Below are 26,116 nucleotides of genomic sequence, written 5' to 3' on the forward strand. Positions count from 1 at the left end.
ACAGTTAAATATGGTTAAAATAGTATGTTTTATACTATGAGACTTACCACAATAAAAAAAAATTAAGAAATAAAATAAAGTAAAAATGAAAAAAAGATACACTATCAAAAGAAACATTAAAACCATGCATTTTATGAAAATAGGCAAATCTACTAATCTCTACCTCCATATTGATGTGTGTTTGTGTGCAGCTGTCTTTGTTGGATTTCAAAGCACTGTACAGTACTTTAAATAATCAAGACAACTTGGAATGAACAAAACTCACTTTATTTCAAAGTGATAAAAGTATTTATTTCAAGAAGGCTAATAAAATTATAAATTAAATTGAGAATTCAGGATTATTACAAACCCTATACTGGCACTACCAGAGGGCACTCTAGAAGCAGGTGCTAGCAGGCCAGGATTAACTATTTCTACATTGGAAATACAATACTGTTGAAGAATCTTTAGGTAATGAAACCCTGCACCTATTGAGATGAGTTCAAATTTTGTGAAATAGTGTGTAATCACCATTATTAAATGAAGTAGATACTTAATTAGTTGACAGTCTTTTCAATTTGCTGCTTCATGCAAAATTCTCCAATGCAAGTTGGAGTCGACCTAAAGAAAAACCCTTAACCTTAAAGACCTGAAATTCCCTTAAAAGTGTCTTTCATAGGGGACATCGCTGGTGGCACAGTGGTTAAGAATTCACCTGCCAATGCAAGGGACAGGGGTTCGAGCCCTGGTCCTGGAGGATCCCACATGCCACGGGGCAACTAACATGTGCCACAACTACTGAGCCCATGGGACACAACTACTGAAGCCCATGCTCCTAGAGCCCGTGCTCTGCAAGAAGAGAAGCCACCGCAATGAGAAGCCTGCTCACTGCAACAAAGAATAGCCCCCGCTCACTGCAGCTAGAGAAAGCCCACACTCAGCAACGAAGACCCAAGGCAGCCAAAAATAAATAAATTAATTAGCTAATTTAAAAAATAAATTTTTTAAAACAGTGTCTTTCACAGAGCATAACTTTTAAATTTTAATAAAGTCCAACTTATCAAATTTTTTTCTTTCATGGATCATGCTTTTGGCATTATATCTCAAAACTTCACCATATGCAAAGTCAGAATCAAGTCATTGACTGAATTAAGGACAACCAACACCTCTAGTTCACCAAACTGTAGCCTCGCAGATGACCATCTAAAATTCTTATGCTGCCACTGATGTAATAAATGGAAACTCAAGATCTAATCCAGTGCAGATCAGTGGGCTTCTGTTTAAATTATATGCATAATTGCACCAAACATCCATTCCTCTTTAAATTTGATGATCTTTTCTATTGGTAATGATAGTAATACCATAATCATCAGGCTTGTATATAAATACAATGTACTTAGAAGATATTCATGAACTTTAAACTCCCCTAAACACTATTTATTTTTAGTATTCTAAATATTTAGTCTATTTAGGTTTTTTTTTTAATTGCTCAAAAATTTCATACAAAGCTCATAATTTATCATGGGGTAAAGTGAGAATAGAAGTCATCTTACCTTCCAGAAGAGAATCAAAATATATTAATAAAATTGAACTCCTCTGCTTGTCTTTGTAAGCTTTTTTTTTTTTTTGGTAATTGGGAAGAAACAAGAGACTCTCCAGGGCAGCAGTGTTACTAAATTGCTCCAGTCAGAAAAGCTGTGCAAATGGGAGAGACTCAAGGAAGAGCTTATGAGATTGTCCAAGTGGGAAGAAAAAATAGCACATGATTTTTATCATAGATAAGCACAAGGTCATTTCTTTCAGAGATTAGAAAATCTAGACCCTACATCCAAACGAAGGTCTAGTTATCAAGGATTTGGGTCTCATTCCTCATTTTTCCCTGGTGTGCTATTACATCCTGAAAGGCCAGAAAACATTGGACATCATCAGGAAAATTACAGAAGCAAAGCAGAAAACATTATATGCATTTCTAGTTTTTACAACCTCAGGGATATGGAACGAGACACAGCTTAGAGCAGGACTTCAAAAGCATTAGCAGAGGACTTCTGTGAACACCTTGCACTCATTGTCTTACTTATGGTTGCAGTAGGCCTGTGAAGTCCTTAGGGCACGTGCCCCTATTCCTTTCTTTTTTTTAAACTGTAGATACCATGTAGAACAAACAACTTGTATAAAACAACGGCTAGAACACTGCACAGCCAGAGCTAAATCCCAGTTTCTCTGGTTCCTCCAATTCTGATCCAGAAATTTATCTGCGGTCTGAAATAGAATGGTGGTTTTGGAATGTAACTAAGGTCTATAAATTCTTGAATGGCAATTTCAGCACATTCCAACTAAAAATGAGGCTTCTCCCTTTGAAATATTTCAGGTCAGTTTAGAAAAATTAATGCTTCATACTGGGAGAAACTAACTGAAGGTTTTTGTTAGTCATCTATATACACAGAAATATGTATTGACATAATGCTTATGGAACCAGAGCTACAAGAATGAATAAAATTTGGCTCCTGAAGCTTTTGGAATTAGTCTAAGAGCTGATATACATAAGATATTTAAATTAAATTTTGAAAGGATTGGCAAATTCATGAGAACGTTGGTAAAATCAGTAGTTATTGATTACTGACTACATGGGTTGTCTCAATGTAATTCTCACAATAGTCCAATGAGATAGATTTTATTATTATCCACATTTTATAAAGCATGATATTGAGTCTTGGAGACATTAAATAATTTTTCCAAAAGCACTGCTAAACAGTACTAAAGCAAGATTTTAAAGACGTAATTAAACTGCTTGTTAAGAGAAACTGGGAGAAAGCTCTTATCCTTAAGTTTAGTGTTAGAACAACCAAACTTGCAGTGTAGCATTTGCCTTACACTCTCTCTTAAAAAAATAAATTGGAGGCTTGAACCATAGCTTTTGATCAAGCAGAGACATTACAATGATCCCATGTAAGACTATTCCTCATTTCTAGTCATATACATCAGTATTAATTCATTTGGGGCATATGGCTGTTAGCTGTGTTCTGTAAATGGTGCCACATTGATGACATGGGAGTGATTCTCTTCTCCTCATCCTGCTATGAGGTGTCACACCTGCCCTCCAGAGAGGATACACAGTCAGGAACAACTGCTTCTCAACACTGGTATTTTTGTGGTAGATTTTAAACGAGTTAGCCAGATCCCATATCATGTAATTAGTTTATTGATTGTTCTAGATGTTGCTAAGTACTAGTGCTGGTCACATGTTTCAAGATAAAAACAAAAACAAAACAAGAACTGACCCCAAAAAAGGACTCATTTCCCCAGAGCATCTAGAAATTCATTCATTATATTGTTCAAAAGTTGTTAAGCACCTAGTATGTTCCAGACCTGTCCCCAAGCATCTGCAATCTAGTGAAACAGAAAGTTGTATCAAGAATCACAGCAGGTGTGTTAAGTGTCATAAGCCTGATAGGGAGTTATGAGAACATAAATGAGGACCAACTAAAGCTAGGAGGGGTTGGAGAGGTGGTTTCATGAAGGAACTAACTCTATGACTAAATCATAAAGGAGTGTACAAATTTTGATAAGAGGGGAAAAGTCAGATGGTGATTCCAGAAAGAGGAAAAGTATGTGCAAAGTGTCGGCATGACAGCATGACTTGTATGAGGAGCCGTAAATAGTTGCCAAAGCATGGCAATGCAGAGTGCTTTTGGAGAAATGATGAGAGATGGGCAGAAAAGAATTTTGAATAAAGAACCTAAACGTTTTCCTCAGGATTATAGTGGCAAATATCTTTGGTTTGAATGAAAATGGAGATTCCATGTTTCTGACCTTTTTTTCAAAAAACTTTTTTTTTTTTTTAATTTATTTATTTATTTATTTATTTTTGGCTGTGCTGGGTCTTCGGTTCGTGCGAGGGCTTTCTCTAGTTGCGGCAAGTGGGGGCCACTCTTCATCGCGGTGCGGGGACCGCTCTTCATCGCGGTGCGCGGGCCTCTCACTATCGCGGCCCCTCCCGTTGCGGGGCACAGGCTCCAGACGCGCAGACTCAGCAGTTGTGGCTCACGGGCCCAGCTGCTCCGCGGCATGTGGGATCCTCCCAGACCAGGGCTCGAACCCGTGTCCCCTGCATTAGCAGGCAGATTCTCAACCACTGCGCCACCAGGGAAGCCCCAAAAAACTTTTTAATGCACCCAAATTATCTTTGATTTGTAAAATAGAACAATGTAAAATAATTGTATTTTTCTTATAGTTTCTGAGGAAGACAAAGGATTTGGACCAATTTTTGAAGAACAACCAATCAATACCATTTATCCAGAGGAGTCACCGGAAGGAAAAGTTTCACTAAACTGTAGGGCACGAGCCAGCCCTTTCCCAGTTTACAAGTAATGTACCTCGTTGTTCTTTTCAGAATGAAGTGTTGGACTAAAGATTACAGATCAGCATCTATGACCCTGTATCTATAGAGAAAGCTATGGCATAAAGCTTTCTACGGAGTCCAGGAACATTAACAAAAATATTGTCATACAGGTTATTTTTTTAAAGTTATTAATACCCAAATAAGCAGTTTTCTCAAATATATGCAAATAATTCACTTCCTATTTCCTGCACAGATAATGCCAGTGTCATTTGACATTATCCACTTAAAAACTGGCTAACGGAGATCATGCTATTAAGTAAGAAAATGGTTATATGAATAATATGCACAATTTAAATATATGCATTTGAGGATAAACTGGTTTTGTATGTATTGGCCTGGATAACTCATACCTACAGATGATGGATAGTATTTCTATATTAACTACATTTAAAGATCTTCTTACATAGATAACTCTAGAAAGCACCATTTTTTCAGTAGTCTCAAATCTATATTCCAGACAACAAAGCAAATTCCTTAAATGTCTCTACATATCGGACAATCTATATAACATACCTCTTTATGTTTTTCTGGAGTACATATTTATGCTATCAAAAATAACTTTATAAAAAGTAACATTTGGTTCTCTTGCTTCAGAGTGTTCAGAAAAGTATACTAACAGTTTCTAGCCTGATGCAAAGAATAACATTTAAAAATTAAGCAAATGCCAATGGATTTTGGTTCCAGGAAAACAAAGCAAGTGATTGATGGGGAAATTGGGGCTCTAATGTGTTAATGTCACCTGAGTTAATTGAAGGTTGTCATTCAACAAAGTTGATTTTAGTACTAGATTTTTCTTTTCATGGATAGAAAAATAACTTCCCATTGTTTTAAAAAGTTGTTGTCATGGAGAATACCCCTTCCCCCCATTTAATTATACTTGAACTCATTTTCTCTCGCCTCTGGCTATAATTACAGAAATTTTCTTAAAATAAATATAAATTTATATATAAAATCACCATCTCTTTAAAATCATTTTTATAATTTTATAAAAGTAGAAGTAGATATTTTATAAATTATAAATAACACATTTGTTCTGAAAATATTTGATGGGCTTCATTTATTTCTACCCTTAAGTCATATATAATGGGAGTTTATGTACATAACCATGGACATGGCATAGTATAACTAATGGGGGATCTAGAGAAGATTTAATCCAAATACAAAATTTTATAGGAGAGGAAGCTGAGTCCTGAATAAGTAAGTTGACTTGCTCTGCTCCAGGGCTAGTAAATCACAGATCTAGGACTGAAATACAGGTTTTATGACTTTCAAAGAAACATATAATTTTTTTCAGTATTTATCTATCTAGACGGGTCAATAGCATTTCAAAAGCTATTTCAGTGACGGTTATTCTGTGACAATTATTCTGTGACAGTCTGTCCTTGACATTCATACATGGAACCTAAGCAAATCAGCCTCCAGGCTCCAATGGGAGAGAAAAGAACAGCAGAGGTTGTTCTCAGATAGTGTTCTACGAACATGTACTTCTCTTTGCTGCCACCACTACCACCATCCAGCAGAGGCAGTAAGAAGCAAAGTTTTACATCAATAAAATTTTGTACATATTGATTAGCACCTCTCTCTAGCTCCCTCCTGCTAGTCCCACTTAGTCTTCTCATTAAAATATAAAAAAGAACAATGAAAAGCAAAACTTTGCTTGGCAAATACATCACCAACTCCCTCCCAAAGGTTGCATCGGCACTTAAGTCCCCAGGGCAAGTACAACCTGATTATCTACACGTTAATTTAGAGAGCTGAAAGGGAGAAGTAGACATTTAATTGTTAGGAAGGTGATCTGCATCTGACAGCAAAATAAAAAATATTCAGCTCATGAAGCAGCTTGTCAGACAGAAGAACACTTGCAGTTATGAACATTTACTTAATATTCAGGGCAAGCCATACTTACCTTGGTAATCATGCAATTTGTCATTCACATAGTACTTTTATATTTATGGCATGTTCTGTGATAATTTGTTATTCGTGACAACATCATGAAAGTTACAACAGGGAACTTTACCTTTCACTCATCAGCCTTGAGGCTTTCATTATCTTGCCTTGTCTCCCACAATAACAAGAACTCCAATAAAAATTGTGTTTAAAGCTGTGTAAAAGGAATTACAACAAAGGTGAATCTTCCTAAAAATAAAATAGACCGGTGAACTTACCCAAACACAGCAAAATTTAATCATTATATGACATCAAGGGCAGAATCAGACCCACTTGGAAGAAGTTAAAGCAAGAAATAAAAATTTAAAGTAAATATAATGAGGGGGCATAAAGCCTAACAATTGGAACTGCCTAACAAGGAAACCCATTGCCTTGGCAAGTACTAAGTGACTTGACATTGGCTGGTTCAGTCAGGGACAATATTGCCATCAGCCGGGATGAGGGGGATGATTTACTCATTGGGTTGGTATTTGGTAGGTTTTCAGAAGCAAAGCACAGTTTTCTGTTGTTCACTTTTGAATTACTTCCTACACAGTAAAAATTAAAACTAAAAATGTTCCAGTAATTTGATTTATTAAAAAATATTCTAAAATCAATAGACCTTTTTGGCAAGATTCTGACCCTAATCAGAATTGTGCAGCCAGGCAATGAATGATGGGACCACAGCCCACTGGTTGACCATGGCTCTTGTCTTATAACATTGCAGAAGACATGGAACCTTAACCCTGATAGAACATGATTATAAAATTATGCAGGTGGTCAACTTAATTGACAACTATTTTATATATGCAATCTTCTCATCATCTCACCAAGAAAGTTAGACTCCTGTTTCTAGTTGGTGTATTCATAACATCATCTCCATATAAATATACCTGCAATAGTGTATTTGTGGCTTGGAAACGAAGACCCAGTTGACTTTAATCATGTTCAAATAGTGTGATTGACCTCTAGTGGTCAGAATATGACATTTACTGAGAAGAATCCTGATTTCAATTAGTATGTTTTTTTTCAAAAATGACTCATATTTAGAATCAGATATTGATTTTTTATATTTTTATTTCTGCTATAAGAATGTTTTTAATATGTTATACAATGTATCTATATGCATGAATCTAAACTAGTGCATAAATGGTTATCATTTATAATCCATGTATATCTGCTAAGAAACCAGTTTATGTGGCAAAATTCAATGAAATATTTGTCCCTTGGGATGCCTCATGAAAAAAAAGGAAATTATTCATACACTTGAACATTTACCTTTCTGTGCCTGAGATGAATTATAAATCATGAGCCCAGAGGCACAGAATTATAGGATGTGAAGAAATACTACTCTGAGTCAACTACTTAATCATCTGACTTCACATGGAGCTATACTCATATTATTTTAGAACAATGTTAGCCCGGTACACTGTTTGCAGTCTTCTTGGCCTTTGATATAACATTTATTTCTTTTTGTCATAGATGGAGAATGAATAATGGGGATATTGATCTGACAAGTGATCGGTACAGTATGGTAGGAGGAAATCTTGTGATCAACAATCCTGACAAACAGAAAGATGCTGGAGTATATTACTGTTTAGCATCAAATAACTACGGAATGGTCAGAAGCACTGAAGCAACCTTGAGCTTTGGATGTAAGTAATTGTAACTTTAAAAAGGGCAGATGCATTTAGGCGAAGTAAAACTTAGATGTTATCATAAGAGTTTAACAAAAGGAGAAATCAAGAAAAAAAAGAAAGTGAAGGACTCCGTAGATGAGGTGGGTCTTACCAGATTAGTGGGCCTTAATTGTGTGGAGAAGAAAAAATTTCAGGAGAGCAAAATGTCACGAGGGGTATTATGAACGTACTTGAAGTAGTGAAAGATAACACTGGAAAATAAACTAAGGCCATGTTCAAAATGGTCTTGAATGAGTTTCTAAAGATTACTATCAATGGAAATGCTAAGTTATGCATTCTCAGTGGGGGTGATATCACCCCCAAGGGAGTGAAAATTGGATTTTGCAGTGGGGGGAACCATCTTAGATATTACAACATAATGGTCTATGGCTCTCCAAAGCTCAGCCCCACCCAACAAAATCTTATTCCTTAGTATTTAATTTTTCTTGTTAGGAATAAACTAAATAAAAATTTTAATTGATTAATTAAATAATTAATTTTAAGTTTAAATTAAATAAAATTTCTCATTTTGGAGACAATAATAATGAAAAATATTTTGAGAAACGTTGTGCTAAACTAAAAGTTAGAGGTTATTCTGAAAGAAGAATGTGTGTTGGGAGAAGAGCTGGACTGGGTGTTCTCCATGCGTGATTTTATGTCAGCATTTAAATATTCTGCAAAATGAATTATAGGATGAAAGTGACATTTTAAAAGGACTCAAGTGGTAGTGATTACCAGGAGGGAGTGAGACAGGGTCAGGAAGTGCAGTCAGATTAAATTGGTGTGGTGACAGTGGGAATGTAAATAATAAACTCAGTCCTTGAAGAAATACACAACAGATTGCATTGCATTGAAAGAAAAAGACCTTCAATATTTTCTTAAGGAAAGTCTAGTCAAAAGGCAGAAACATTCTGCTCTCTTTAAAATGGAATGGGCACAAGTAAAACCAATTTCAAGGATGGGAGGAAGCATTTAAATTGTCGCTTCACATGCAGAGGTGACATTAAGTTATCTACAGTGAGATAGATGTCAGCTAAGTTTTGAGGACAGGGATGGCATTCCAGTGAGGCATCAGGGCAAGAAAAGTAGATTTGAAGCATTCTTTGCAAAAAGGTTATTGGAATGATAAATTTTCAGGGACATAATTATACTGAGAGAAGTAAAAATTAGATTTTATAATTTGAGTACTGATCACATGTAAGGAATAGAAGATGAGGCAAGACTGAAACAGAATGAGAACCAGTAAAACAAATGAAGAATCAAATAGTAGGCTATCAAAAAAAAAAAGCAAAATGTGAGTTCCAAATACACAGGAGAGAGTAGAGGAAATAAAAACAGGAAAACCCAGAATTTGAAAAAGAGCAATAGATTGTTGACCTTAACATTCCTCAACTAGGATCCTGCCCTTCATCTTTATTCCTTCTCTCCACTGGAGTCCTCCCTTAGACTTTCTCTGGTAGAGCCCTGGGTTTGTCTGAACACACTATTTCCAGATACTCTTATGGAGATTCTTCCTAAATCTGAAACAAAGTTTAGGAAATGCTCAATCTTCGGGGTTGTCCAAATAGTTATCAGGTGCTACCAATGTCCATACTCTTCTGTAGTGTGTGCACATCCCAGTGTGTGTACAAGGAAATTAATTGACTTTGATAGGTTTCACCAAACCAACAGAGAACTATTGTATCTAAAAGTGAGTTAGTAGCTGAAAAATAAACTTTAATGAGTATCAATCTTTCTATTGCCCAGAGAGTGAATGTTTTCCTTTTTGTTTTCATGATTAGATCTTGATCCTTTCCCACCTGAGGAACGTCCCGAGGTCAGAGTGAAAGAAGGGAAAGGAATGGTGTTGCTCTGTGACCCTCCATACCATTTCCCAGGTAAACTTATCTCTTCTGTGATTATAAGCACCTAGGAAATGAAATGGGGAAATTTCTATTTTCTTTTTTTTTTTTTTTATTTTCTTAATAATAATGGAACATTTATAATTAAATAAGACTCAATATTTGCATAACCTTATAATGCATGACTTACTAGTGCTTATAGATGCTTGCTTTTTTAAGTCCTTAATAACTGGGCCTTAACTCCAAAAATCTATGGTCATTTCAGTTTATAAACAATATATATGTTGGATTATGTCCCTATTAAAGTTCCTGTTACACAGGAGAAAACACGGTAGATTTTCTACAAATGACTCCTGAAATAGAATAGTACCAAGGAAAAATATATAATCAATCATTTTATTAACAATTTAGCATCTACAGTATACTGTGAACTGTAATTAAACACTAGAAAGGAATAAAGACATAATAAATTATTAATCTCTGTAGGAGTACCAATCCACTAGAAAGGGGCTAAATCAAGTGTCATCTATTACAAGATTCAACTTTTGAATACATGTTTTCAGTAATTTGATATGGCTAAAAGAAAAGCCACCAAAGTGTTAATTAAAAGATGAACACTGTCTACATTTCACTTGTTTTATTTATCAAATATCCTCTTCAAACAATATATTAATACCACTTTTCTCACAGAAAAAAATGTTTTGGGTTCTTATAGTTTTAATATTATGTCATGAAATTGTCTTTAAATATCTCCATAGAGAATGATTCATAACAGGCTAGTATAAATCATTTTGTACAGAATATATTAATATGGCATATATATACATATATATATATACTATTCCAATTATGTATATATAAATTCAGATTGCTTATTGATCATTTTCTTTCTAATAACTATGGGAAAAAGATAATTGATAAACATAGGAGGAATTTATGAATCCAAAATGTTGTAGAAATATTTCAAAGAGGGAGTAGTCTTTTTTTTGAAGAACTGACAAAACTCTGAAAAAAATCCTATCATGTTCATAGTGTTTCCCACAAACCGAATGATCATAAGTCACCAGTGTCTACATTTGACCATATTCAACACTGGATGGGCTTCATTCAATCACTCATTCACTCAACAAATCTCTTGTGAGCACTTGTTATGTATCAGGCACTGTTTACACCACAGAAATACCTCGGTGAGCAAAATAGAAAAAGCCACTCTCCCTCAGAGACCTTCTACAGGGAGAGAGACAATAGACAAGATAAATAGTTAACAGACATAGCATGTTAGATATGAATAGATAAGTGAAAGGGAGAAAAAATAATCCAGGAAAATGTGGAGAAGAAGTGTTGAAGGGATGGCTAAACTTTTATAAAGGGCATCACTGAGATGGTAACTTTGAAATAAAGCCTGAAGGAAATGAAGAAGCTAAAATGCAGATATTTGAAGGAAGGACATGCCAGATATATGCCACAGCAAGAACAAAGGTCTGAAATGGGAGTATGGAGGAAGATAAAGTGAGCCAGGTTGCTGAAATGGTGAATGAGATACAGGGTAGCAAGAAATGAAATCAAAGGGATACAAGAGATATATTGGGTGGAACCTTATAATCCATAGCAATTACATTGGCTTTTACTTTGAGTGAGATTTACATTGAAGGGCTTTAAGCAGAAGAGTCATATGACATCACTTAAGTTATAGAAAGTTAAATCTGGCTACTGTTGTAAGAAAAGACTCAGGGGAGGGTAAAAGTGAAACCAGGAGATCAGTTAAAAGGTATTGCAATCATCTAGGCAATGAACGGTGGACCAGAGCAGTGGCACTGGAGGTGGGAAGAAATGGTTAAATTCAGGATATATTTTGAAGGAAAAGCCAAGAGGACTGGCTGGTAGACTTTCTATGAGATATAAGAGAAAAACAGGAGTCAAGGATGACATCAGAGTTTTTGTCATGAGCTCTTGAGAGGATGGAGCTGCGATTGCCTGGAGGAATAGCTATGGACAGAAGAGTGAGGTGCCTGATTTAAACTTTCAGAAGGAGTTGGCAAATTGGCAGTTCTGTGAATGTGGAACCCAGGGGCAATATCTGAGCTAGGAATATCAGTTTGTGATACATCATTATATAGTTTTAAAAGCCATAGGAATGCATGTGATAACTTAGGGAATTAGTATAGATAGAAAGGGGGGAAATGTCCAGGGAACAGGCTTTGAGATTTTTCTGAGATCAGTCTTGTTTTCAAGTCTCTGTGACATCTTTACTACTGTGCCGAATGAAGAATTTCATGGACCAAAACAAGGTTGATAGAAGCTTCAAATCATTAAGCCAAATGACTGAATTACCTCTTCATCCTGATAAAGATACATATGTTTATATGGGCAGGGGCAGGACAGGGAACTAAGTAGGTCTTTTAAATAAGCTGGAGAAACATCATTAATCATAGAATAGAATCTGAGCAGCTCTTCATCTCCTTTTGTCCAATTGTGTTCTTAGCGGATTATGACCCCTTTGAACATTAGACATGCCATCTTCAAACATAAGAATGGACATATGCTTCAAAACCATAATGTGTGTATGTATGTGTACTAGTTTACCATCTCCATGCCATAAATCTATCTTCCTCCTATATGCAGTTAAGTTAAGGTTTTGTGTTTGCAGTTTAAAACTTAATGGCGTTGAAGGTGTAAAGGAACCTGCCTTTGGATTCTGAGCCTCAAAGAATGTTATATATGCAACTATTTATATTTGTCAAACCCTGTTGCTCTACTTGGTGATCTTATAACCTAGGATTTAGTCCTTACTAAGTCAAGTCAACTTAAACATATCTACATCTCAATTTTCTTGTTTAAAATTTGGGAATAATAATTCCTGTGCCACCTACTTCATAGACCTTGTTATGAGATTCAAATTTAATAATATATTTTAAAATGATAAAATGGATATATAATTAAAATGGATTATTATTAAAGTAAATAAAATACATTTAGTACATTTAGTATTTTGAATCTTATTATTAAAGCAAATAAAGTACTTCTTACTCTACGAAGAAGTTTTTATTCACTATTAATAGCAATGTTGTCTTTCTCATTTATGCACAGGAAAAAGATCTAGGAGAGAAGTCTCATTGTTTACAATCCATGACATTTTTCTCTGGATTTCGGTGTTCTACAGTTTCTTGCAAAGAGGAGAACTCTGATTTGAACCAGTTTACTTATTTATCAAGAATACTTATACATAACTATATCAGTACAGATGTTGATTCAATTTTATAACAACATTTGATATACAACGGATTGCCTAATGCCTAGCACAGAATAAGTGTCCAAAAAATATGTGAGGAATGAGAGAGTGAAAGAGTAAATAAATGTGTTCATTAAATTGGTGGATATGTAGTGATTACAATTTCATGAAAAGATAAATTTTCCTGTTAAGATTTTGTTTTATTAAATAGCAATCAATAATTCATGAATGTGTAAGACTTCCTAAACCCTTAGACCCTCAGGAAATGAAAACATGATGCTTTGTTTCTGGCCAATTTTCAGAACCATCAGAAATTGAGTTATACATCTCACAAAATAGAAATCATATATGTGTATATTAAGTGAGAGAATAAAGCTGAAATCCATCTTCAAAGGGTGGATACTATTGACAAAATATGGAATACCTAGTAATAGACATGGTGTGAATTTTTAAATGAATAAGAAAGTGGGAATACTCCTAAGAAAAATAACTCATGAAATGTTGAATATGATACTGAATGAATCTCAATAGACTAAAAAGGTAAGCACAAAAATAGACACGAATGCCAGAGCATGGTAGGGAGTATATGAGCGCACGGTATAACTTGGTATAAATTTCTTTCTAAAAGACTTTAATGTATAGTTTACTGTGAGTATCAAAGAAAAATTATAAGCTATAGTGATTTTATTGGTATAGGTAAATTCTGTTCTATTGAGGTTAATTAACAAAAAAAATACAAACATCTTCTAAAAAGTTTGTGAATTATTCATCCAGGGAACACTTAAGTACTTTAAATCTATTTCAAGGAGAAATATATAGTATTTATAAAGGTTATATAAGTGATGTATTTCAAAGTAATACAATGAAACTAGTCAGATGCACTATAATTGGCCAAAACAAATCCCCCTGTAATATGGTCCAGACTCTCTTGAGGCAAAGGAAAAAACATCCCAGACATCTATCAATAAAAGTAATGTTTTTGAAACAGGTGCTGGTACTTACTACTTTTTCTAAAAAAGTAATTTTATAATAATTTATTTTTTAAGCCAAACAGCAGGGCTATGAAGAAAGCAGGTGTTGGCTTTTTCAGAGATGGTTAATTTTACCATCTGCATGGGGCAGGGGAAGACAGATAATCCATTGAGTCCCTGTGAGAACTGGGTCAGGGTTTGGCTCTTGATTGCCTAAATTCAGTCTCATTCTTAAGTCCGAGCAGCAGGGCCACTACCACACCAGTCGTGGAACCGTTTTGGTAGTTCTGGGGTGGAAAGGGAAGTTAGAAGATCTGTTCTGCCTCCCTACTGCTCTATATCCCTGGGCAAGTCAACTAGCTAAAGCTCTGTGTCCCTGTTTAAAAATGGCAATAGCAATTCCTACCTTTGTTTTAATGAGAAATGATAGCTTCCAACATATTGCAATTATTCTTTCATCCAAGCAGATGGCTTATCAGTAGGCAAAAATTCGTTAAATAAATTTAGATTAATTATTAATATTACAAGTCCCATAAGGACAAAGACCAAATCTGTCTTGTTTAGTGACACATAGAAGATAACTCAGTAAACTGGAGAATCCACATTGGGCATTAAATCAGCCAGACCAGTTGTTCTGTAGTCCAAGACTTATGTTTCTATCAACATCATGGCAATAACTTCTCTGACCTAGCTTTTTTCCCTTGAAGATTCAGATGGTAAAACATTATCCCATTCCTCTTTTCTAATGAGTGGTAAACAGAAAACTTTCTTAAAATTTATAGAAACTGAGTAATATAGTAATTAAAATAGACTGACCAAAGTCATATTTAGTCTAGAATTAAAATACACTTCTCCATATTCACATAACTATGGAGTACTCAGACTATTCTGAATGCATTTTGTGTGTGGTATCTTGAAATCATTGTATAACTAAGAAAATCCTTCTTCTGTAAGGAAATCTATACTTTCCTGACTCTTTCTGACTTTTTTGGAATTTAATTTTGTGCAGAAATCATTACAAAACTAATAATTTTCTTTTTAGGTGAGAATACAAAAAATTATTTCAAAATTAGACAGGTTTACAGTTTTAACATATAAATATTATTTTGGATCAAAGATTACATGGAATTATTTGTTGTCCAATTCCAAGAACCTGGTTTCAGCAATTTAAGCAGCCCCCCAATTTTCTTCTTATTTTGTTTCTCCTGTGGTTTTTACCTGACCTTAAATCAGCATAAGAATAACAATTAAGATAACAGAATCATTCACAGATATAAATGCCTAGAAAGATGTATGCTAACAATGATAACTCTGAGTTGGAGAATTATGGTGGTTTAATTTTCTTTCTCTTTTTAACTTTATCTGTATTTCCAATTTTTTTAATAAAAATAAACTTCTATAATTAAAAAGTTAAGATGAAAAAACAGAATAATCATCTTCATTTGCTTTTATGATATTGTATATTGCTGGACAAAATTACATAGCTAATCTAAATGGAATCCCCTGGATTATTGTTCTCAAGCATGCTGGATGTATATAGTGTGCAATTCTTATAGTTTTTCATATTCAGCTCAATTTCACATTCCCTTTAGCAGCTTCACCAATCACCTTGAGTTCCCTAAAGCAAAAGGGTATTATGTCATGATTATTTCATTTTTAAAAGATCGTGACTTTCCACCATCTTACATCTAAAATCCTTTCTAACTTGAACTAAGAGATCCCCTCTTTTTCTGAGGTGATATTCCCAGTGGCAGTTGTCTTCACATGGTTATGATGTTTTAAAGGGAATCAGCATTTTGTGACTGAGAAATATGCATTGCACAGAGTTCCCTCTTGCACATTACTGCTGCACATGACTACTGGGGGGGTCATTCCTCAAAGCTGGAAGGGGAGATAGGCATAGAAAACTGCATGAAAAGCAGCAATTTAATGAGGAAATTCAACTTTTGGCCTAGCCAGCCAGTATGTATAACCAAAGGAATTTCCTACAGTTAAAAGTTACCATATGATCTGCTTCCTAATATTTAAGAAAACAAGTAAGATGCTTTCCTCTGTTTCTGTAGTTTTCACTTTTTAATGTGGCCAGAATAGGCTATGTAAACTCATTCCTAAATCAATCATTTAAAATAGGAGTATAAAAATAAAATGATATAGAGCCACAGAATGGTTAGTAATCTTGATTTTATCTTTTAAATGCAGTAAGGAAGATAGAATTTAGAATTATTAGACCTGGATTCAGAATCCTAATTCTTCTTAGCCATGAAATTCTAAGCAAGTCATTTAACCTCTCTGAGTTTCATTTTGCCCATCAATGAAATAAAAAAAATATTAGTAATCCATAAATAATTGAGAGAGAGATAGATATAATTGCTTAGAATCACTTTATACTCACTCAAACTACAGTAGCTTTTAGAAAATTTGCAGTTTATCTTGGCCTATTTCCAACTTCTTGGCTCTACAAAAGCCTAGATTAGATTATGTGCTTATTACTAGAAAATAAAATCTTTGCTTTTGGAGAAGAGCTTAACACTTAGTCAACAATATTTTCTTCTAGATGATCTTAGCTACCGCTGGCTTCTAAATGAATTTCCTGTGTTTATCACAATGGATAAACGAAGATTTGTGTCTCAGACAAATGGCAATCTCTACATTGCTAATGTTGAGGCATCAGACAAAGGGAATTATTCCTGCTTTGTATCCAGTCCCTCTATTACAAAGAGTGTGTTCAGCAAATTTATCCCTCTCATTCCACTACCTGAACGTAAGTATCATATTTGTTCCTCTGTTTTTGCAAGGTTGTCTGCTTATGGCATACTTACAATAATGAAAAGAAATATCCAGTGGGGAGAACAGCTGACTGCTCCGTAGGTGCAAACAGAGGATATGTACTTTGTAAGCCTTGCCCTTCCTTAGTTTTTCCCATAGAGAAGATTTACATCATAAAAGTGTCCTAAGGTTGTTGAGTTTGGACTGGTTGCCTCTAGCTCAGGGAATGCATAGAGAACCAATCAATTCATTAGCAAAATACCAGTATATCATTTACAATGGGAATCACCAGCAACTGCTTTTTGTTTCATGTCCAATCCTACTTCTTAGTAAATTCATGAAAGAGAATGAATGATTAGATCAAAACAAACTATTGTGATTACAGAATTGGGGGGCAGGGGGAAGAAGGCAATTGGATTATTTTGATATTTTTAAGGAACTATTTACATGAAGCAAATAAGTATATAAATTACCTTTCTACTGTAAGTAGTGTAGGGTATGACTACCGTGGAGCCATATTTGATGACCACTAACATTCTTGACTGGCCTTTTCTCAGGCTTCAATTGAATGAACTACCTTCCATTTTTTAATGTACCACTTCCTGAGAAAATCAGATCACAATATGCTTCCTTACTTCACATTATTTTTATCTCAGTCCTGCTGCTACACTCATATGACTGAGTTCAAGCTTCTGAGGAAATACTGGTACTGTTGTTGGCAGACTTAGGTTTGATTCCTACCTCTACCCCTAAGTTGTGTATAGCAATGGGGAAAAGTCCATCATACCACAAAGATTCTATTTTTATTATTCTTCTCAAGATAGCAGTCACATGGTTAGAATTCAATAAATATCTTCTGATTTTCTGGCTTTTTTTCCCCTCCCAAATCTTAGGAGATACTCTCACCACTACTTCACAGAGTGAAAAGGAGCCATCATGTAAAAATTTCCCTAATTTTCTTCCCTATGCTTCCCTCGAAATTCAGTGCTTCTTTCTTTCTCGGTGGAAGAAGTGTTTCTCCTGCTGCTCAGGCTGCTTCCTCCAGTTGCCCTGGTTCACAGTCCATTTGATTCATTTAAGGACATCACTACATCACTCTTTCCTTTCTTTTCTGAATCTTCAAACTCTCCTCCATTCCTTTCCCTCTGCGTATTATTTTGTATTCAATGAATAAGCGAAACCACTTCTTATTTGCTAAATCCAAAGGACATTTACAGGCGTGATACTGTATGAATTTTGACACTTCTTGATCTCTCTGCCTCTCTTGAACTCTCCCTTCTTTTCCTATTTTTTCTGACTACTTCTGCCTCCGTTCATCTCCCACCTGCCTAGCTGACAAATTCTCTGCAGTATCCTTCATCAGATTTTCCTCCTTCTAATATTTCTTTCTAATCTCTTCCCAGATATTCTCACTCATTTACACCTTTTTTGCTAGTAGCCCTATGTGATGACTCCAAATTTGCATCTCCAAAACTTTTCCCTGTATTTAATCCTGAATTCTACCTACATCCTGGGCTTGACACACAGAAAGTTCCCAAGGATGTTAAGTTTGAAATATTCCAAGTACATCTTTTATCTCCTCTCTAAACCTCCTCTTCTGGTGTTCTTCATCTCATTTAGCAATACTGTCATATTTCTCATTTAGCAATAACTCGGGAGAGCATTTTTAATCATCAACTCCTCTCCACTGCCATCCTCAGGACAGTGAACACAGTGGTTCCAATTTAGGACATAAGCACTTGGGAAGTTTGAGGAAAATGTGGAACCCAAAGATACTGATTCAGCAGACCGAGGATGTGACCCATCCTAGACCCCTAGGATGTGATCTGCAGGTTCATTGAGCATCCCAGGTGATTCTGATTAATTGGATTTTTGATCTGTACCTTGAGAAAATGTTGATCCAAGGGGCAGTCCTTTTGATTCTGCCTGTAAAATACAACTTGGATCTGCCCTTTCCTTTCTGTTCCCACTGCAACTGTGCCCTCGTTTAGTCCCTCATCTATTTTTCTGAATTTGTGAAACACACTCCCTTAGATCTTTGACTCTCTGCTATTTTTCTTCTCCATATTCCTTCCTTTAAAACTGACAACAAGATCTTCTACTTAAACCAAAATTAAGATTCATATTACTTCTTTTATCATAACCTATTAGTAGTTACCCATTGAGGAAATTAGCTTCAAAATCTTTCATATCACAGTTTCAAGTCTTCTATGTTGTAGGTTCAAGCTCACCTTCAACTACATATGCTTCAGTATCATTTTGATTCTTAGACCTTTTATAATTCCCTGCACACTCCTGAAGTTGTGTCATAATATGGTATTTCCTCAACTTGAACTGGTCTGGTTCAAATGCCCTCTTTGCTTGAAATTCCCTTGGCCCCTATATACTTCCAACAATCCTCCTTGGCTGCCACTCTTTCAGAGCATTTACTTTTGTTTTGGCTGGTATTTCAGGTCTTTGTGTATCTATTTGTCTTTCTAGTGTTATACAATGTAAAATACACACTCATGTTGTGATCCTAAACAGTGTATTTAGCCTTTCTGAGCTTATTTCTTCCACTGTAAGATAGAGGGAATTACCTCTTTCAATACTGATATGCTAAATAAATGTTGCCATTGATGAACACGGTGATATTTAAATAAACAATTTTCTTCTTTCCTTCTCTCCTTTCCTCTTAAAATTGTTTTCTCTTTGCCTTCATCTCCATGGACACTCCTTTATTCTTTTCTTCCTCTTTCTTGCCTTGCCTCTTTCTTTTGCACTCTTCTCTCTTCTTTCTTCCCTTATCCCTCATTTCCTTTCTTTTTTCTCTTTTTTCCTGATTCCCATAGAGTAACTGGCAGATCCAAGTTGTATTTTAGAGGCAGAATCAAAAGGAATGCCCCTTGGATCAATGTTTTCTCAAGGTACAGATCAAAAATCCAATTCATCAGAATCGCCTGGGATGCTCATTTTATACCTACTTGATGCTTGTTTTATACCTATTTGATGCTTCCTAAAGAATTGTTGATTTTTTTAGTGATTTGAGCCAAATTGGTTACACCTTTGTCAGAATGAGCCAATATGATTGAAAATGCTTAATAAAATTCATACTGTATGCATACTATGCATAAATAAACAAATCTATACATTGTGACATGATCAGATATTTTCCAGTACTTGTACAGAGAAAAGTCTTCCATACTGAAGCAATTCTAATCCTATAAAAACCACAATGTTAAACAAACACTACTCTGCTTACTAATTAGTTGATATTTTTGTTTTTCTTAAATTAGGAACAACAAAACCATATCCTGCTGATATTGTAGTTCAGTTCAAGGACATATATGCATTGATGGGCCAAAATGTGACTTTAGAGTGTTTTGCACTTGGCAAGTAAGTATACTCACAGTTTTTATTAACATATATAGAAATACATTAAATTTTGTATTGTTAGGAAATAAATGTTTTAAATGTTTAGTTATAAACATAGAGTAAATTGTCTTTTAAGCATTGTGGACCATTAGTTCTTACTTTCTCCTATTTAAGTCCTGTTCCTGATATCCGTTGGCGGAAGGTCCTAGAACCAATGCCAAGCACGGCTGAGATCAGCACCTCTGGAGCTGTCCTGAAGATCTTCAATATTCAGCTAGAAGATGAAGGCACATATGAATGTGAGGCTGAGAACATTAGAGGAAAGGATAAACACCAGGCAAGAATTTATGTTCAAGGTAGAGATATTGTTTTAATTTTCCATACATTTAATCAATATCTCATTGAAAGCCACTTTCATACTTGAAAAACTAGCATAAAATGATTAGTTTAAAAATAGTGATGAGCATTACATTATGCAAAAGGATAAAATATTCATCTTTATGGCTAATTAAGTCACAAATATGAGTATATAAGTTAAGAATTTATGCCACTGGTATCATAGGAACACCAATGGATCAATAGTAGTGTTATTGATAATTTTCAGAAGATATAATTCATATAGTTTGTAGACATTCTTCAAGCTCTCTTTTTTAGTTGTACAAGAACCTATGCATTATGACTTAGTTTAACCCAGTGGTTCACAAACTTTAGCATGTTTTAAAATCATTTGGGGGCTTATTAAAAACACAAATTGCTGGTTCCCACCCTCAGAGTTTCTGAATTAGAAGGTCTATTTGGGACCCAAGAATTTGTATTTCTAACAAATTCTTGGGAGATGTTGATGTTACTGGTTCAGGAGCCACACTTAGAGAACGAATGGTCTAAGGAAAATTTTTCTTTAATACAATTATCTTGGCACAAGTGTTTGATTCTCACACATTAAAATAAGCTTATGTTAGGGAGGAGAGAATGTTGTTTCTCAGTCAATGCTTGAAACTTTTCAGACTGAAATCATCCCTACAATGTTCCACAATGTGAAATTTGCAGGTCACATCTAAATAAACATCTAAGGCTTCAACAAGTGTATACTGAGTGTGTCCTCAGAGGCAAACACTATGATAGGAGCAAGGAAAGTTAAAGGAAATATTCTGTCCTTGAGGAATTCATACTCTAGTCATATCATACAAAACCCCCAAATTTATACAAGCATATACAGTCAAATAAATATATACCCCCAATATATATAATTATAAAGAAAATAGTGAGAGTGCGATATGGAAAATTACATATGATATTGATAAAACATATGGCAAAGGGGTACCTTAGCCTCATCAAAAAGATGGATGATAAGAAAAACTGGAGATGATGCCTCAGCTGAACTGGAATACCAGAAGGCTGAAAGGGTACTGTGACAGGGTCAAGACCAACCCCTACCCCCATCCCTCACACCCCAGGCCTCTGTCTATATCAGAATAAAGTAAGTGTCTCCGATGACCCAGGATATGCAGCCTCACCACCACCATCTCATAAAGTCCACTAAGATTAGGATCATTTTACCTTCACCTTTTGCATTTCATTTGCCTTAAGATGCCCTTGGACCCCAGGGCCTCCTTATGGCGTACACTTTAATACCCACAGAGCTCTGCACATGTCCTACTTAGTCTCTATTTCCCCTTCATTCCCAGCTTCTGAAGTCTTTATACTATGCTTCTAGAGCACATAGTCCATTATCAGATTCCCCTATATTCTTAACTTCTTCTTTGAACATTCCCTTTATTCTCTTGCTCTAACTGAAACTTGGCTCTCCCTTAAAGACACTTTCCCCTGTAGACCATGCAAGCAGTGGCTGATTTTTCTTTCACAGCCCTCATCCCCAGGAGTGACTGGAAGTACTGCCAGTACCTGCCCTCCCTGCTCTTCACTGCCATTGCTAGACTATCTTTCTTTTCCTTTAATCATCCAGTTTACAATATTATGTCAGGTCGCCCCTCCTCAGCCCCCATTGCCCTAAGATTTTCACTATTGACAACTGTCACCAACTACAGCTCTACTCCTGACTTCATTCTTGGTGACATAAAATCATGTAGACTATAATAACTTTTCCAATAGTGTGCCTTCTCAGTTCCTTTGAACTCCTTTCCTCCAATGATCTTGTCCTACAACCTTCCTCAGCAACTCACTCCCACTGCCATGCTTCAGACCTTATTGTTACCAAGTTACAATCCCTTTACGATCTCAAGTTCAAGCATTTCACTCTGATCACCACCTTCAAGCTCCAATACCCAGGTTCCTACAATCCTTTGAATCTACCAGCAACTATAATCAGTTAATCTTACTCTGTTTTAACTTTCTCTGATGTCCCCTAACCCTGCCCATCTCTTTCCTAAATCTGGGTTCATTCATTATCGTTCCCTTGCCCACCTGCTCAGCTCACTTTCCTCTCTCCACTTTTCTTTACTACCTTGGCAAAGGCTAATCCTGGAAAAATCTAGCTCTCTGCCTTAGTGCCAGAACCAAGGAACTTGAATATGACTTGAGATCAGCACTACCAGGCTGATTAGCCCATTTTGAATTAAGCATCATTAACTTTAAATGGATCCTTAATGTTGCCTGGCAACTAGACTGCATTTCTCCAGATTCACTTACTCTCTCACTCTCTTAGATGACCATTTCATGCCTTCGTGATTTCCTTCAAACCCACAGTACCTCCTCCTTCAATATTCCTCTCAGCTAATAACTTGGCTTCCTATTTCACAGAGAAAATGGTAGTAATTAAATTGGAGCTTTCACAAACTCCCACTCCACATCTACTGACACCTGCATCTCTACCCTTATCTCTTTATACTCTAGATTCAGCTGCTCTCTGAGGTCAACATCTCCACTTGTACCCTACACTCTACCCCTCTTACATAATAAATTAACACATAATTCTTTAAAACCTTATGTGTCATTTTGAAAGATTTACATTATAAGAAAAAGATCAATTATTTTAGTGCTATTCATGAATTAGCTTTCCAACAAAACATGGTTCACAAGTAGAAAAACAATTATGAATTGAATTACAGTTACCTAGTGCTGTAATAATGTAGGATAAAGTTTACCTGCTGACCTGTAGAAATTCAATTTCACTGACTCTATCATTGATTTTAAGACACACAGAGTATTTGATGTATTTTCCAGAAGAAGATCAACTAAGTGTAATATTTGTCCTCTTGAGATGATGATGAATGTTGACTTGCATTTGACAATTTACAATGTTCTTTACTTTTTAGCATTTCCTGAGTGGGTAGAACACATCAATGACACAGAGGTGGATATAGGTAGTGATCTCTACTGGCCTTGTGTGGCCACAGGGAAGCCCATCCCTACCATCCGATGGCTGAAGAATGGATATTCGGTATGTATGTTCAAGTGCTTTGCAGTTCTTGAGCCTATGTTCAGGTAACATTTCTGGGTGATCCTGGGATAAAGTTAGCAGGAGTGTCAATAGATTAAGGGCATCTAGCCCCTGAAATATAAAAGAAAAAAACAGAAAGTGAACATAAAGTGTCTTTTTTCAGCTTAAACAATTTTCTGTAATCTTATGTCTACCTTCTCTCTCTCTCTCTCCTTATTGTTTCCTTTGTTCCACTTTTCACCCTCTTCCTATGCATCCATCTCTACTACCTGATATTGTCCTCTTTTTCTTGCCACTGTTTCCCTGACCCCACAGAAACAGAGGTAAGAATGAAGGTCCTACCTTTAGCCCTGGGGACAAGTAGCAGCAGTGGGGTCCTTCTCTACCTTCCCACTGTAATCTCCCAGCTGGGCCAAGAGGGAAAAAGGTGGACTCTCTGCTCTGTAGGATGAATAGAACAAGAGCCACTGGGCATGGTAAGTGGGTTTTACTTCCCCATACCATGAAAACCCCACTTCACTAGACTTAGTTAACAGTGGGGGCAAAAATAATGTACCTAAATGGAAAGACAACCAAGCCCAAAACCAAATGAAACCATTTCTATTAAAGTCTATCAAGAAAATGTGTTTTACTTTGTGTTCTTTCCAGTATCATAGAGGGGAATTGAGACTGTATGATGTGACCTTTGAAAATGCTGGCATGTATCAGTGCATAGCTGAAAATACACATGGAGCCATTTATGCAAACGCGGAGTTGAAGATCTTGGGTCAGTATTATTTCTGGTTTCTGTTAACAATCAGCAAGAAAGCAACATGTTAAAATGATACTGCGTTATATACAGATTATATTTAATTTCACATTACTTTCTTGAATTAAAAGTTAAACATTTCTAAAATGTGGTTTGGAATAGAATGATATTATTATTTTCCTTTCATTAAAGAACAGTAAATAAATTGGAGGCAACATGGAGTATAAAGGATTTTAAGATTTTTTGAATGGTAAAGCAAACTTTACACGTGCCAGTTTTTATGTCTTGTTCTCTCCTATGTTTGGGCAGCTAAACGCTGCCAGGACATCACGTAGTGAAGATTGATGCTTCCGCAAGGCCTGTGAGCCAGCCTCAGATGAGTGTTTAGCACTTGGTAGCTTTATCACTCCCTGGGTCCCTGGGTTAAAATTGCTATTGAAAACCTTCAAGACATTCCTCAACCCCCTTACCCCACCCTCACTCCTACTTTCATATTACTTTCTTACTTCTCCATGAAAATTGAAAACCATTGAAATAATATATTTCAACTTCCCATCCCTCTTCAAAACTATCTGAATCTTTACTACACTTGTCCTTTCAATACTCTTTATCCAGAGGATGATGTATCTTGTCCCAAAATAATCCCTTTATCTCTGCCCTCAACAGACATCCCTTCTTCGTGTCTCTGTGTGTGTGTGTGTGTGTGTGTGTGTGTGTGTGTGTGTGTGTGTGAGTGTGTGTGCATATCTCTCAAGCTGCCTCTGTTTCTGGTCATGATTTCCTCTTGAATTCTCCTCTCTTTTGTCCTTGGTGACGCCATGCTCTGGTACCTCCCAGATTATTTTTTCTTGATTGCCTTCAGTTTCCTTTTTACCCCTTCCCTGCTCAGTTGGAAATCTTGCTCTCTTCCAGAGATCCATTCCTCTGCTTGCATTCCATTTTCTTACTCATTCTTTCACGTATTTTATAATATTATTCCTCAATTATTATTATTATTAAATTTTTTAAGAAACGTGGATGATATCTTCTTCTTTGCCCATTAACTATAAAGGACCCCTTAATTTATACCTCTAGCCCAGAATTTTATCCTCAGCTTCAAGCTCACTATAAAAGCTTCTTGGTAGAAATGGTCATCTGGGTAACTTCACAGATATCCCAAACTCAGCATGTCTGAAACCGAATTCATTATTTCTCACTCATTCACATTGTCTCTTCCTGAAATATTTACTGTTCTAAAGAATGACACAATCCACTACATACTTTCCCCACTTTACATCTATTAAATTTCTCATTTTTATCCCATAAATCTCTCTGAGATTTTTTACTTTCTTCTTATTTTCATTACAACTACTTTAATTAAAAGTATCATGTCCTTTTCATACTATCATGTTCTTTTCATACTATTTGAAGTGTCTGTCACCAAGTTTAGTCATATTGTAAGTAATGAATCCAGGTGGGCAGGATTTCTCTGCTAGAAATGATTACTGAAAAGATAAAACAATGACTCAGCGCAGCCTCTTTTATTCTTGAGACACCAAAGGGAAATATTTTAGAACATTGGTATCACTACAAATTGAGTGACACTAAAAGAACATGAAAGACAGTGAGATAGTTAGAAGAAAGTATTAAAGAAAGCTATCTTTAAAAAGAGTTGAGGCCTTCTTGATTTTAACTTTTCCTGCCTCTTCTTATAATGCTGAGTATCATATTCCATTTCTTCCCCCTAAAGTCAAAATTCCTTGCTAATATATTTAATCTAGTTTCTTTGGGTATCAAGGAAACGTTTAGGCTTAAGCTTCATACCCTATCGCTTTGGTATGAAGTGCA

At 35.6% G+C, this 26,116-nt stretch overlaps 1 protein-coding gene across 3 annotated transcripts in view; it reads left to right on the top strand.

The window, feature by feature from the left end:
• Nucleotides 1–26,116, top strand: part of CNTN1 (contactin 1) — a 369,710-nt gene that overhangs the window by 215,255 nt on the left and 128,339 nt on the right. For all 3 annotated transcript variants that reach the window (XM_059934553.1, XM_059934555.1, XM_059934554.1), the window contains exons 5-12: nt 4,211–4,343; nt 7,787–7,959; nt 9,765–9,860; nt 16,579–16,785; nt 20,066–20,165; nt 20,319–20,500; nt 23,417–23,541; nt 24,190–24,307. In XM_059934553.1, the coding sequence (XP_059790536.1) occupies nt 4,211–4,343; nt 7,787–7,959; nt 9,765–9,860; nt 16,579–16,785; nt 20,066–20,165; nt 20,319–20,500; nt 23,417–23,541; nt 24,190–24,307 (1,134 nt within the window). The remainder of the gene's footprint in view (nt 1–4,210; nt 4,344–7,786; nt 7,960–9,764; nt 9,861–16,578; nt 16,786–20,065; nt 20,166–20,318; nt 20,501–23,416; nt 23,542–24,189; nt 24,308–26,116) is intronic.

This window comes from Balaenoptera ricei, chromosome 10 (genome assembly GCF_028023285.1).
Source record: "Balaenoptera ricei isolate mBalRic1 chromosome 10, mBalRic1.hap2, whole genome shotgun sequence".
Taxonomy (NCBI): domain Eukaryota; kingdom Metazoa; phylum Chordata; class Mammalia; order Artiodactyla; family Balaenopteridae; genus Balaenoptera; species Balaenoptera ricei.